This window comes from Macaca fascicularis, chromosome 3 (genome assembly GCF_037993035.2).
Source record: "Macaca fascicularis isolate 582-1 chromosome 3, T2T-MFA8v1.1".
NCBI classification, from domain to species: Eukaryota; Metazoa; Chordata; class Mammalia; order Primates; family Cercopithecidae; genus Macaca; species Macaca fascicularis.
In genome coordinates, this window is record NC_088377.1 from 108,365,256 (window position 1) to 108,380,590 (window position 15,335).

The 15,335-nt window shown below is 37.1% G+C and overlaps 1 protein-coding gene across 1 annotated transcript in view; it reads right to left on the minus strand.

Moving 5' to 3' along the window:
* Positions 1–15,335, minus strand: part of DNAH11 (dynein axonemal heavy chain 11) — a 385,830-nt gene that overhangs the window by 49,446 nt on the left and 321,049 nt on the right. Inside the window, exons 66-68 of the mRNA XM_065542209.2 lie at positions 14,527–14,731; positions 5,135–5,299; positions 3,308–3,448 (exon numbers count right to left, since the gene is read on the minus strand). Of these exons, the coding sequence (XP_065398281.1) occupies positions 3,308–3,448; positions 5,135–5,299; positions 14,527–14,731 (511 nt within the window). The remainder of the gene's footprint in view (positions 1–3,307; positions 3,449–5,134; positions 5,300–14,526; positions 14,732–15,335) is intronic.

Here is a 15,335-nt window from a genome sequence, read left to right on the forward strand (position 1 = left end):
CTCCCGAGTAGCTGGGACCACAGGCATCCGCCGCCACGCCCGGCTAATTTTTTGTATTTTTAGTAGAGACGGGGTTTCACCGTGTTAGCCAGGATGGTCTCAATCTTGTGACCTCATGATCCACCCGCCTCAGCCTCCCAAAGTGCTGCAATTACAGGCGTGAGCCAATGCGCCTGTTCACAGATAGAAGTCTTAAAAACAGAAATTGTAAGTCTTCCAACACTGTTTTTTTCTTTTTCAAAATTATTTAGCTATTTTAAGTCTTTTAAATTTTCACACAAATTTTTAGGATAAGCTTGCCAATTTCTACCAAAAGGAAAAAGGAAATGTCTTCTGGTGTTTTGACTGGGACTGAATTGAGTCTATCAGTTTGGAGCGAACTGACATCTTAATATTGAGCATTCCAATTGATAAACATGGTGTATCTATTTAGTTAAGCCTTCTTTAATTTTTCTCAACAATATTTTGTAGTTTTTAGAATACAAACCTTACATATATTTTAATAAAATTATTCCTAACAAGTTTCATGGCTTTGGAAGCCACTGTAAACAGTGCTAAGATGCTGATTTTATTTTCCACTTGTTTCTCATGTATAGAAATACAAGGTACTTTGTATATCGACCTTATATCCTGCAACCTTGCTAAAAATTCACTTCTTAGTCCTAGCAGGGTTTTGGTGAGTTTCTTGGGAGTTTCTATATACATAATCAGGTCATCTGTGAAAATATAGAGTTTTCCTTCTTCTTTTCAATATCTTGCCTTCTATTGTCTTATTGTACCGACTGTAACTTCCAGTGCAGTGTTGAATAGATGTGCTGAGAGAAAGATATGCTTGTCTTGTTCCTGATTTTAGGGAAAAGCATTTCATTTTCAACATTAAGTATCATCTTAGGTGTAGATTTTTTCTAGATGCATTTTATCATGTTGAGAAGTCACCATCTATTCATTAGTTGAGAGTTGGTTGTTGTTGTTTTTAACTAATTTCTTGAAATTTTTCAAGTTCTTTGCATCAATTAAAACGACCATATGAGCTTTTTTCTTTTATTCTGTTAATTGATTAATTACACTTCGTGATTCTTGAATGTTAAACCAATTTGATTCTTGGCATACATTCCACTTGGTCATAATATGTTGTGCTTTTTGTATATGGCTGGATTCAATTTGTCAGTATTTTCTGGAGGAGTTTACCAACGATGTTTCCAAGGGGGACTGCCCAGTATTTTTCTTTTATTGTAATGCCTTAGTGTAGTTTTGGAATTTGGCTAATACTGAGCTGACACTGATGATTTAGTTTTATCCTTCTCCTCATACACAGTTACTCTCAAACTCCAACCACACTGTGCTTGTTAAAAGTTTTGCATACTAGTTCTGTACTCTTAGGAAACCTGCTAGTTATGCTCGATCCTTTCTTCTTTATTATTGCCCATAACCAGTCCATCTCCAAGAGTCAATGATTCCAGGTTCAAATCATATCTCAGGTCTGTTCATGTATCTCTGAGTCTTTTGTCATCACATCAGTTAACTGCTTGAAATCTTCCAATGGCTTCTTGTTGCACCCAGAATATAATCCCCAAATCCCACACACAGTGGTCTACAAAATTCTGTGTGATCAAGTCTTTCCCACCTCTCTAGATTCATTTCTTGCTACCTTTCCCCTAGCTCATTACCCTCCAACCACAGAAATTCACTCACTACCTGGAATCCCTGAATTCTTTCATCTCACACATTCCTGTTTTCTCCAAACTCTCTTTACATAGCTAAGTCCTACTTATCCTTCAGAAATAAATGTTACTTCCTCTGGGAGGCCTTCCCTGAGCCCCCAGTAAAGCAGCCTCTCCACCTCTATCATTCTCTCTTACAGTACTTTCTACTTTTATAAACTGATGTGTGTTCATAAAGGTGGAACTATATCTATGTGTACATATATATCTTTATGTATCTATATATAGATATAGCTCCACCCTTATGTTCTTTCCAAAAGTATATACTCAAGTGACAAACATCTGACATGATGATTGATCATAATAAACATTTGTCTAAAAATGGATGAACAGATGAACAGAATGAATGAGCACTGCCCAGCAGGCAGCAGCATGATACAAGGTATGGAGCATGGGCTTTGGAAACAGTTACAGGTTGAAATGCTGGCTCTTAACAATAACAGATATAATTTATTGGGCAATGTATTTAAAGTCTGAAAATGTCATCCTTATTTTTTTAATGGGGATGATATTATATTCTTTATTGAGATGTAACAGGGATAAAGAATGAGCCAAACTATAAAAATGCCTTGCATGTAATAGTGACTTAATAAATAGTTGTTCTTATTATTTTTCTTTCTTTAGCAAAGAAATATAAGCATTCTCTTTCCAAGACACATTTTCACAAAGACAAAATAGGAGCCTCAAGAAAAATTCTCTTAAATTTAAGAGTTGGCTGGCCAGGCGCTGTGGCTCACACCTGTAATCCCAGCACTTTGGGAGGCCGAGGTGGGTGGATTACGAGGTTAGGAGATCAAGACCATCCCGGCTAACATGGTGAAACTCCGTCTCTACTAAAAATACAAAAAAATTAGCCAGGCATGGTGGCGGGCGCCTGCAGTCCCAGCTACTAGAGAGGTTAAGGCAGGAGAATGGCATGAACCCAGGAGGCAGAGCTTGCAGTGAGCCAAGATCGCACCACTGCCCTCCAGCCTGGGCAACAAAGGGAGACTCCATCTCAAAAAAAAAAAAAAAAGTAAGAGTCTGCTCAGGAGCAATACACCAATATAATATGATACCATATCCATAGTTTAATTACCTCAAAGTCTTACTGAAAATTATAAATGAAAATTCCTGAGAATGAGGATTTTGCTTTTGTTATTTTGTTAACCAGATCCTCATGACTCCTTACTGGGTATACACTGATTGCTTAAAAATACATTCTGGCCACGCGCAGTGGTTTACACCTGTACTCTCAGCACTTTGGGAGGCCGAAGCAGGGGGGGATCACTTGAGGCCAGGAGTTCAAGACCAGCCTGGGCAACGTGGCAAAACCCTGTCTCTACTAATTATACAAAAATTAGCCCGGTGTGGTGGCGCACTCCTGTAGTCCCAGCTACTCAGGTGACTGAGGCATGAGAATTGCTTGAACATGGGAGGCAGAGGCTGCAATGATCATGCCACTGCACTCCAGCCTGGCGACAGAGTGAGACTCTGTCTCAATAATAATAATAATAGTTATTATTATTAATAAAATAAATTCCAAATTTCCAGAAACAAATTGAACTCCTAAAGTTTTCCATATTTCTTAGCTTATTCAGCATTACCTTCAAAGAGAACTGGTAGATGGGGTTGATTTTTTGGAGGTCATTAATAACAAAATAAAGAAGAGATGCTCTTGCTGCCACTGGTCTGTAACATTCTCGGGCCTCGTTGATTTTTCTTTCATTTTCTTTGGCTTCAATCACCTATGGTGGGATCAAACAAAATAAGTAACTTATTTACTCTTCATATTCTCTACACATATCCAAGGAACGGAAGACGTACCTGAAATGAAAAATTATGAGTATTAAAATAGATAACATGCATGGCATCCATGTGCATGAGCTTTTCTAAAATGTTTACATTCATATTTTAAAATAATTTTTTAATAAACTGAGTTTCAGTGAGAATGGACATAACTCTAGTGGTTTTCTAGGTTACAGATTAAACAAACCTACTTGTTTTCGGTTCTACAGAATTTGTTTCTGAGTAATGTCACCTTTCTGCTCCTTCTTTCTCTTTCAAGGCTTAATAACCCAGCTATATCACCTCCCAGGGATGGCTCTTAAAAGTCTGCTGGGTCAATTCAATGCCAATAACTTTATTAGGCAACAAGGCATACAAAAGCAGTCAAGGTCAATAATATATCCGGTAACTATGCTTACTAAAAAGCCTTGATATAAAGACTCTCATGCCTAATTCTAACTTTGCACTGAATCATCCATATGTCCATATATTTCCATTTAGTTTATCTTTATGTATTAGCCTCTGGGCACATTCAGAGAGATAATTAAAAAAGAAAAACCACCACCACCATCAACCAATATATTCAGTTTTACCCAAGGCTCAAATATCTATTTATTTTATCCAGGACTACCGCTGGTCCCACAGGATACAGTATTTTCCCCAACCTTCTCTACAGACTTGACTCATAATATTTGTGTATAAAAGGGAATAAAATGTAGGGCAGAGAAGGAAGTCACTACATGGTGATATATGAAGAAGACAGGAAGACACATTTTAAGAGACAATTAGAAGTTAACTTCAAAGCTAAGTTAATTTACTTAATTGTTCTAACTTTACCATCTTAGGAGCTGCCTAATATTCACTTACTTGAAAAGATGGAGAAATTTGGGATTCCATTTCCTCACTTAATTTAAGACAAATATATAGGATGTGTAGTGACACAGCTTCTGCTGGGTAATTAATAGATTACTTAGTAATAAGGGTATTCCAGAAAGCAAATAAGGGTCTAATTCACACTGAAATGATGGAATTTTAAGGGTTAACGGTCATTTGTGAAAGCCCAAAGTGCACATCACACATAAGGCATATTGGGACCCATGCTGGACGTTAGCAGGAAGCCTATTTCATAAAAATTTCTACTGGCTTTTAGGAAATGTCATTTTTCCAGGGGTGAATAGTGCATTTGAGTATAGCAGGAGACTATCATTTGCTCAGTATCCTGCCACGGCAGGCCAGTAAACAAAACTTCCACTCTAAGAATTTCTTTAAAATGTCCAACAGCTTGGAGAATCTGCAGAGAAGCTGTAGGATATAAGTTTGGTAGAGCCGGACGCTAAGGCTTTTCAGATTTTCAGCCATAGAAGCCAGCAGGCCTCAACTTTCTTTACATTTGATCACCCAGGAAAAATAGTAGCTGGACAGTGTCTGATTTGAATGAGATCTCTATGGAATTAGGAGAAGCACACATTCAACCATCTCCATCTCCATTTAGAATCCCACACAGTCCAGTTGCAGCTTATTAAATCACCTGAATGCCACACAGTGGTCCTCTTAGAGGAATTACTAAGTCTGATTACACTGCCCGCCCCATGTGTCTCATTCAAACAGACCATTGGAATCTGCCAGGTATCCTCTGCCCTTCCTACCTGGCGCTCTATCTCTGCCGCAGTGGCCTTTGTTGCCTCCAAGCTCTCTACTAGTTTGGTGTCATCCAGAAAGCTTCCCTCTGCTGCAGAAAGGCGCAAAAGGAGGTCGTCTTCCAGATACTTGAGCTCAATCTTAAAATCATTTTGGTGCTTTGTCAATACCAACTAATACAAACCAAGAAAAGTGTGAAAAATGGTGGTTAAGTACATTTATTTTTTATTTATTTATTTATTTATTTTTTTGAGAGGAAGTCTCGCTCTGTCACCCAGGCTGGAGTGCAGTGGTATAATCTTGGCTCACTGCAACCTCTGCCTCCCAGGTTCAAGCGATTCTCCTGCCTCAGCCTCCTGAATAGCTGAGATTACAGGCACCTGCCACCACATCCAGCTATATTTTTGTATTTTAGTATAGACGGGGTTTCACCATGTTGGTCAAGCTGGTCTCGAACTCCTGAACTCAAATGATCCACCCACCTCGGCCTCCCAAAGTGCTGGGATTGCAGGCGTCAGTCACCGCGCCTGGACAAGTACTTATTTTTAAAGCAGAGTTTCCTTAATCACAAATTTCACGAAATCAGTATATAATAAAACACCCTTAACATTGAAACCATACCAATCATAATTTTTAGAAGTTCTTTAAAAAACTTCAGAAGGTATGTTAAGATCTAGTTGCACTCCAGGGCGCAGAGTATAAACACTTACAATAATTTAACATCATGAACCATAGGAAGAATCTGTTTAAGAAAACATCAGAAACTTCTGGTTTCTGCTCAGATGTATAAAGGCTTAGAAGTCTTGTTTCTGTTCTCAAAATAGGAAAAACACTCATCAACAATTCTTCTTACATGCATCAGAAAACTGAGGTCACAGGGCAAATTGCCATCCTAAAAATAGGCAAACAGAATCACAACTTCTCAGGAACACTGACATGGTAATTGGCTAATTGCTGAAGGTAGAACTTGAGTTAAAACTTCAGCGGGGCCCAGTCTTTGGAGTCTCTACACTTCTTTGAGTTTTACCTCCAGGAAACGCCATCAGGTTCTTACAGTGAAAGTCAGATAAAATCTACACCCGCTCTGGGCTCAGGATAGGAAAAGTAACCATTATGGCATAAGCTCAGAGGCAAAGTAATTATTTTAAATATGTCCAGAGCTTTCTGTTCTCCTTAACAAAATCCTGCCCACAAAGGAAACTACTTGGTCAGTGCCTAATATGACCTGGATGTATTAGTCTGTTCTCAATTTGCGATAAAGGATTTCCTGAGACTGGGTAATTTATAAAGAAAAGAGGTTTAATTGACTCATAGTTCCACATAGCTAGGGAGGCATCAGGAAACATAATCATGGCGGAAGGGAAGCAAACATGTCCTTCTTTCCTTGGCAGCAGGAGAGAGAAGTGCCCAGCAAAGGGGAAAAGCCCCTTATAAAACCATCAGATCTCATGAGAACTCACTCACTATCACAAGAACAGCATGGAGGAAACCAACCCCATGATTCAGTTACCTCCCACTGGGTCCCTGCCACAACATATGGGGATTATGGGAACTACAAGTCAAGATGAGATTTGGGTGATATCATAGCCAAACCATATCTCTGGGGAAGGGCAGACTTCCTGTCCTTTAAAAAAGGCTAAGTAACTCTTCTGAAGGTCACATTCCAGTGATTCAGGGCTCCTAAAAAACCCTGAGATTTAATGATAAGATACAAGAATGCTTCCCGTCCATAATACCTTACCAACACATTGACAGACTCCAGTATAATATCAGTGGATTATAACTGAGAGATTTGCCAAATCAGTTTTTAGGGAAACCTAAAGACAACAAAGGAGACAAAAACAAGGACACTAGATAAAACTGAAGTCTACAATACAAACAGCTACAATGAACATGAAACACAGCCTTAACTCCTAGCCCTAGAAACATAAAACCTCACACTAAAATGGTATTTACTTCTGTGACAATTATCTAACACACCATGTCTGGCTTTCAACAAACAAGTACAAGGTGTACTAAAAAGCAAAAAACAGAACAAAACCAAAAGAAAACAAAAGACAAACCAGAAGAGAGAACGCAAACCTCAGCACGAGACTCAGATGTGGCAGAAATTTTGGAATTATCAGACTGGGAGTTAAAAGTAACTACTTAATGTGCTAAGAGCTTTACTGGAAAAGTGAACACCATGAAAGACCACATGGGCAATATAAGTAGAGATAGAAACTCGATGAATAAAAAGGAAATGCTAGAAATAAAAAACAATGTAACAAAAATGGAGAATTTTTTTTTTTTTTTTTTGAGACGGAGTCTCACTCTGTCACTCAGGCTGGAGTGCAGTGGCATAATCTTGGCTGGGTCTTGATCTCCTGACCTTGTGATCCACCCACCTCGGCTTCCCAAAGTGCTGGCATTACAGACATGAGCCACTGTGCCTGGTCGAAGAATGTTTTTGATGGGCTCATGAGTAAATTAGACACAGTGACAAAAATCAGTATGCTTAGACATGTCAGTAGATACTTGAAAAGAAAAAAAGAATAAAAATTAAAAAGGAAAGAATATCCAAGAACTGTGAGATGCTTACAAGGAGAAGAAAGAAAAAAATGAGCAGAAGAAAGATTGGAAATAATGGTAGCTAAAAATTCTTCAAAATTAATGAAAGATACTAAACCATAGATCCAGGACACCCATAGCACATTAAGCAGGATAAATGCCAAAAAATCAACTCCTAGGCATTTAATATTCAAACTGCGTATCAAAGACAACGAAAAAATCTTGAAGGAGTCCACAGGAAATAAATTACCTTACCTATGAAGGAACAAGGATAAGAATTACATGGAATTTCTCTTGAGAAACTATGCAAAAAGGAGAGTTGAGTAAAATATTTAAAATTTTATGGAAAAAAATTAACAAATAATTTTGTATCTTGTAAAATTATCCTTCAAAAGTAAAGCAGTAATAAATGCTTTCTTAGACAAACAAGACTGAGGGATTTTGTTGTTAGTAGATCTGCCTTACCAGAAATGTTAAAAACAAAAATTCTTCATAGAGAAGAAAAATGACATAGGTCAGAAATTCACATCTATGTAAAGAATGAAAGAGTACTAGAGAAGGAGTAAATGAAAATAAAATAAGTTAGTTTACTAATTGAGCTGTCTTTTCAAAACAGTAATAACAGCAATATAGTCAGTGATTATAACTTATGGAGAAGTGAAATGAATGACAGCAATGTTATAAAGGATGAGAGGAAGGAAATGAGAATAGTCTCATTTTACCTGCATTGGTAATGCGGTATTTTTTACCTGCATTACCAATGAGGCAGTAGTGTTATTTGAAAATGGAGTTAGAGGCTGGGCACGGTGGCTCATGCCTGTAATCCCAGCACTTTGGAAGGCTGAGACGGGTGGATCACCTGAGGTCAGGAGTTTGAGACTAGCCTGACCAACATGGCGAAAAACCATCTCTACTGAAAATACAAAATTAGCTGGGCATGGTGGTACATGCCTGTAATCCCAGCTACTCGGGAGGCTGACGCAGGAGAATTGTTTGAACCGGGGAGGCAGAGGTTGCAGTGAGCTGAGATTGTGCCATTGCACTCCAGCCGGGGCAACAAGAGCAAAACTTCATCTCAGGGAAAAAGAAGAAAGAAAAAAAAGAAAATTGAGTTAGATTAGTTGTAAATGTATACTGCAAATGCTAAGGTAACCACTAACAATTTTTTTAAAAAGAAATACAATTTATATTGTACTTATATATAGCAATATATTTTGTTAAGAGAAGATACACTAGAATCATATAAAATGCTTAATTAAAACCAAAGGAGGCAGAAGAAGAGGAAAAGAAAAATATTACAAATACAAAATACATATATTTATATTGTAATATATAAATATTACAGCAATATATACATATATAGAGAAAGAGTGCGTGAGCGTGAGCATGCAATATATACAGCTAAGACAGAAGAGACACTGGAATCATAGAAAGTGCTCATTTAAAACCAAAGATGGCAGAAAAAGAGAAAAAGACAAAAAAAACTAGTGAGAAACAAGTATAATGAATAAAAACCAATAAAATATGGTAGATATTGATGTAATTACAGCAACAATCTCTTTAAATGTGAATTATATTGACATAGTGGATAAAAAACAAGACCTAACTATCTACTGTCTATAAAATCCACTTTAAATATAAAAATTAAAAGGTGAGAGAGAGAGAGATGGAGAAAGATATATCATGCTGACACTAATCAAAAGAGAGTTGGGGTGGTTATACTAATTTAAGACAAAGTAGTTATCAGAATAAGAAAAATTATTGAGAACAAAGAAGTGCATTACATAATAAAGGGGTCTACTCTCCATGAAAGCATAACAATCTTTAATGTGTATGCACCTAATAACAGAGTGTCAAAATACACAAGGTAAAAACTAAGAGTTGCAAGGAGAAATAAACAAGGCCACAATTATAGCTGGACAATTCAAAACCCTTATATCATAACTGACAGATCCAGCAGGCAAAAAATCAGCAAGGATGTAGCTGAACTGTGCAACATCATCAATCATCTGGATTGAATGTCACTGACTACTTTATCCACCTACAGAAGAATATACATTTTTCTCAAGCTCACATGGAACATTCACGAAGATGAACCAAATAACACACCAAAAAGGCTTAAAAGAATAGAAATCATACAAAGTATGTTCCAGACCACAACAAAATTAAATAAGAAATCAGTAACGGAAAGCTTAAAATTCAAAAATATTTGGAGATTAAACGACACACTTTAAAATAACACATGGGTCAAAGAAGTTTCAAGAGAAACTTAAAAATATTTTGAAAGAAATGCAAACAAAAATACAACATATCAAAATTTGTGAGATGCAGAAAAAGCAGTGGTTAAAGGGAAATTTATAGCATTGAATGCATATATTAGAAAAGTACAGAAGAAAACCCAAAGGTATTTATCTAAGCTTTTACCTTAGAAAATTAAATAAAGGAGCAATGTAAATCTAAAGCAAGCTTATGAATACATAATAAAAATCAGAGCAGAAGTCAGTAATATTTTAACCAGAAAATCAATAAAATCCAAAGCTGATTATTTGAAAGAATCAACAGAATGTATAATTCTCTAGCCAGGCTAGCCAAGAGACAAGAGGCAGCACCAATTATTGGTATGAGAAATGAAAGAGGGGCATAAATACCAATTCCATGAACATTAAAGGATAATAAAAGAATCTTATAAACCATTACATGCTTACAAATTTGATAACTTAGATGAAGTGAATTGATACTTTGGAGGGCAGAACCTACCAAAAACACATACATAATCTGAAAAGGCCTATATGCATTAAATGAATTTATAATCTTTCAAAACAGAAACCACCAGGTCCAGATGATTCCACTGGAAGAAAAGAGTTAAGGGGGAAATAGTATCAATTCTCTACAATATTTTTCTAGAAAACAGAAGCAGAAAGAACACTTCCTATCTCATTCTATAAGGCAAGCATTACTCTAAGACCAAAACCAGATAAACCCACTACAGGAAAAAACAAAAAAACTACAGACCAGTATCTCTGATGAGCATAGATGTGAACATCCTCAAAAAATTAGCAAATCAAATCCAACAATGTGCAAAAATAACGAAACACCACGACCAAGTGGGATTTATTCCAGGTATGCAAGTCTGGTTCAAAAGTGAAGTAATGATCTATAACAAGCTAAAGAAGAAAAAATGTAGTCATATCAATCAATATAGAAAAAACATTTGATAAAATTTAACAGTAATTTAATGATAAAAACTCTCAGCAAATTAGAAATAGAGGGGAACTTTCTTGATAAAGAACATCTAAAAGAAGAGAATCATAGCTAACATTGTACTTAATGGTGAGAAGCTAGAAGTTTTTTCCCTAAGATCAGGAATGAGGCAAGGTTCCACTCCTATTCAGTGTTGTACTAGAAGTGCTAACTAATACAGTAAGACAAGAAAAGGAAATAAAAGGTATACAGAATGGGAAGGAAGAAACAAAAAATTGTCTTTGTTCACGCATGACATGATAATCTATGTGGAAAATCCCAAAGTATGAACATAAGGCCTCTTGCAACCAATAAGCAGGTAGAGCACATTTGCAGGATGCAGATTAATATACAAAAGCCATTGCTCTTCTATACACCAGCTTTGAACAATTGGAATTTGAAATTTAAAACACAATGCCATTCACATTAGTACCAAAAAACTGAAACACTTAGGTACAGATTTCACAAAGTATGTTGAAGATCTGTCTGGAGGAGTAAAAAACTCTGATGAAAGAAATCAAAGATCTAAACAATGGAGAGATATTGCATGTTTATGAATAGGAAGTCTCAATATTGTTAAGCCATTCATTATTCCTTTCTGAAATTCAGCACAATATTATTCAAAATACCTGTACATTATTTTGTAGATATTGAAAATTTGATTCTAAAGTTTATATTAAAAAGCATAAGATCCAGAATCATCAAAAATATACAGAAAAACAAAGTCAGAGAATTGACACTACTTGGCTTCCAGACTATCAAGCTACAGTAATCAAGGTGGTGTGATATTGATGAAAGGATAGACAAACAGATCAATGGAATGAAACAGAGAACCCAGAAATATGAACAGATCCACAGAAATATGGCCAACGGATGTTTAACAAGGATCAAAGGCAATTTAAGGGAGAAAATATGGTCTTTTCAACAAATGGTGCTGGGACAACTAGATATCCACATGCAAAAGAATGAAGGTGTACCCCTACCTCACACCATGTACAAAAATTAACTCAAAATGTACAACGGAGCTAAATGTAAGCACTAAAATTACACAGCTCCTAAGAGAAAACATACATCTTCATGAACTGTCAGTTAATGATTTCTTAGATATGATACCAAAACACAAGCAAGAAAAAATAGATAAATTGAACATTACCAAAATTAAAAACTTTTGTGCTTCAAAGGACACTAACAAGAAAGTGAAAAGACAACCCACAGAATGGGAGAAAATTTTTGTAAGTCATAGATCCAATAAGAATCTGACATTCAGAACACAAGAACTCCTGCAACTTTTTTATGCTAACAGAAAAAAAAATACTATTTTCTTATATGGTCTGGTGGTGCCTTGATTACAGACATGGTCCCTGATCCAGCCTGGCAATTAGTGCACAAGGCAGCAAGCCACTGCTCCTTTGAATTCTGACTTGGTGGATGACCCACTCCTGGCATGTTGCAGTTCCACTGAATGTAGCACATTTGTAAGGAGGCCTCAGGGAACCATGTCCATTCATACCCAGCCTTGATCTCACAGCTGTCTTTGCCTACATGGCAACTGCTGCAGTGGCAAATCCAAGTAAAGCAGCCTCACAAAGAGTGTAAGCATGGACCAGAATTTCTTGCACGGCTTAGTAAAACATGATTGCTGGACCCCCAACCAGAGTTTCTCATTTAGTGGGATCTGGGCTGTGGCCAGATAATTTGCATTTAAAGCGTATTTGTATCAGCACCAGCTGATAGTGATGCTGCTGCTCCAGGACCCCCAGTTTGAGAATCACTGATTTATACCAGGGTGGCAATCTTTTTCTGGAAAGGGCCAGATAGTAAATACTTTTGGCTTTGTAGGCCATAAGGTATCTGTTGCAACTACCCCACTCTGCCATCATAGTGCAAAAGCAGTCACAGAAAATATGTAAATATATGAACAAGTCAATTTTTTGTTTGCTTTTGTTTTTGTTTGGGACAGTCTTGCTCTGTCCTCCAGGCTGGAGTGTAGTGGCACTATCCCCGCACACTGCAACCTCTGCCCCTGGGTTCAAGTGGTTCTTGTGACTCAGCCTCCCCAGTAGCTGGGGCTACAGTGGTGCACCACCACACATGGGTAATTTTTTGTATTTTTAGTAGAGATGGGGTTTTGCCATGTTGGCCAGGCTGGTCTCAAACTCTTGGCCTCAAGTGATCCACCCTCAGCTTTCCAAAGTGTTGTATTACAGGTGTGAGCCACTGTGTTTGGCGATGGCTGTGTTTCAATAAACTTTATTAACAAAAAGAGGTGACGGGCCAAATTAGGCATGGGAGCCACAGTTTGCAGACTCCTGATTTGTACTAAGAAAAAGTATTCTAGCTTAGTTTTTCAAAATATGAATAATGTTGTTCATCTGTGGGAAGAAATCCTTTCAAGTTCCAAAATGTAGGCCATGAATCTCTAACATCTGAAATATAAATCCTTGTTTTAATTCTTAATATATCTCATTTAAATTTTTGAGACACACTATTGCCAAATTTGCCCAGGTTAGCATGTAAATTCTTTTTAATTTTCACATCACCATTTCAATATTCAAGTTTATTGTTAGAAAGCTGGGCACAGCATGACCAGGCATGGTGGCTCACGCCTGTAATCCCAGCACTTTGGGAGGGTGAGGCACGAGGATCACGAGGTCAGGAGTTTGAGACCAGCCTGGCAAATATGGTGAAACCCCATCACTACCCAAAATACAAAGATTAGCTGGGTGTGGTGGTGCATGCTTGTAGTCCCAGCTACTCGGGACGCCGAGCAGAAGAATTGCTTGAACCCGGGAGGTGGAGGTTGCAGTGAGCCAAGACCATGTCACTGCACTCCAGGCTTGGCGACAGAGCGAGACTCCCTCTCAAAAAAAAAAAAAAAAAAAGGAAAAAAGAAAGCTGAGCACAGCATTCCTTTATAGTTTACAACCTCTGTGTGTAGTTATGTGCCTTTGTCTTCTTTTACTTGCCTTTTATCTTTTATTCTTCACTAGTCCTTATGGAGGTATATGTACTATATTACTTCATCACCCCTTCTTGCCAAAGAACTAGCTTGTTTATTTTGTTAATCTTTTCTGTTTCTCCATTTTCTGATTTTATCTTTATTATTGCCTTTCTTCTACATTTTAAGGTTATGTTGTTTTGTTTTCTGTATACAACACTAAATTTCATTATTTTCAGCATTGTTTCTTAATATACTTAGGGCCACAAATGTCCCTTGGAATACTAGTCATAACTAGCTACCAGGTCCTTAATTTTTCCAAGTTTTCTTCATTACACCTCTTTTTCATTCTTTAGCCCAGGCTAAATTAGTCGATTACATTCCAACCTACCTGGGCATACCTCTATTTTACATGACTCGTATGCCTCTTTGTTTGCTGTCAGACAAGATCCAGAGCCACCCTATCTCCTACTTGTGGTATAACCGTAACAATCTAGCATTTATGAAGAGCAACTTTGAATTGTTTAACTTTTAACATGTATACTTATTTTTCCCAATTAGATTGCAAGATGCTAGTGGGCAAGAATCCTATTTTATACTTCTGTGTCTAGCACTACGATCTGTGCAAAGCAAGTGCCGAATAAGTGTTGGTGGTGACGTAAACATTTTTACCTTAAGTTTCTCCAAATCTGGCCTCTCAATACTGACAACCTCTGCCAGCAGCTGGGCTTCTAGACCATCTTCTGTGACTGTGAAATTGAGGAGAGTTGTCTGAGCTTGTAATTCCGGCTTGTAGTGAGGATTTGCCAATTTTGTGTGAAGGATAAGGCGAAAGTTCTTGTGAAATTCGCATTCTTTATCTCCAATCATGATATACCTAAAGGGAGCAAAACACAGACTTTCAGGAGACTCCTATGACCCATAACTGATACTAAGGTGTCATTCCATTCCTGTATTCTTATAATGGACCTTGGCCAGAAGCTTAGGTGATTTAGAATTTTTCAGCTGCTCCCAAATTTCCTAAAGTACAGCAGGATCAGCAATCACCCACCAAATCTCTATATGATTTAGTTTCCTCATATGAGAAATATTGACAATAATAGTACTCACCTCATAGTGTCACTCTAACGATTAAATACAATCATATAAAAGACCTATAACAACAAGTAGTAGCTTTTATTATTATACAGTAAGTCCTTGATGTCACTGATAAACTTGCAAACTGTGACTTTAAGCAAAACAACATATGTAGAAACCAGTTTTACCACTGGCTAATTGATAAAAACAAGAGTGAAGTTTTTATGGCATGTTCCTGGTCACAAAAACATCATCAAACTTCTAACTAAAGGCCCCAAACACTTCTAATATTAAACACTGAAATAAGTGTGAGCTACACGTATATTTAAAAAGGTTAATAAAAACAAGTAAGATAATTATTTACTCAGTTTTTGGTGCGTTAATGAGAAATGGTGGGCATAATG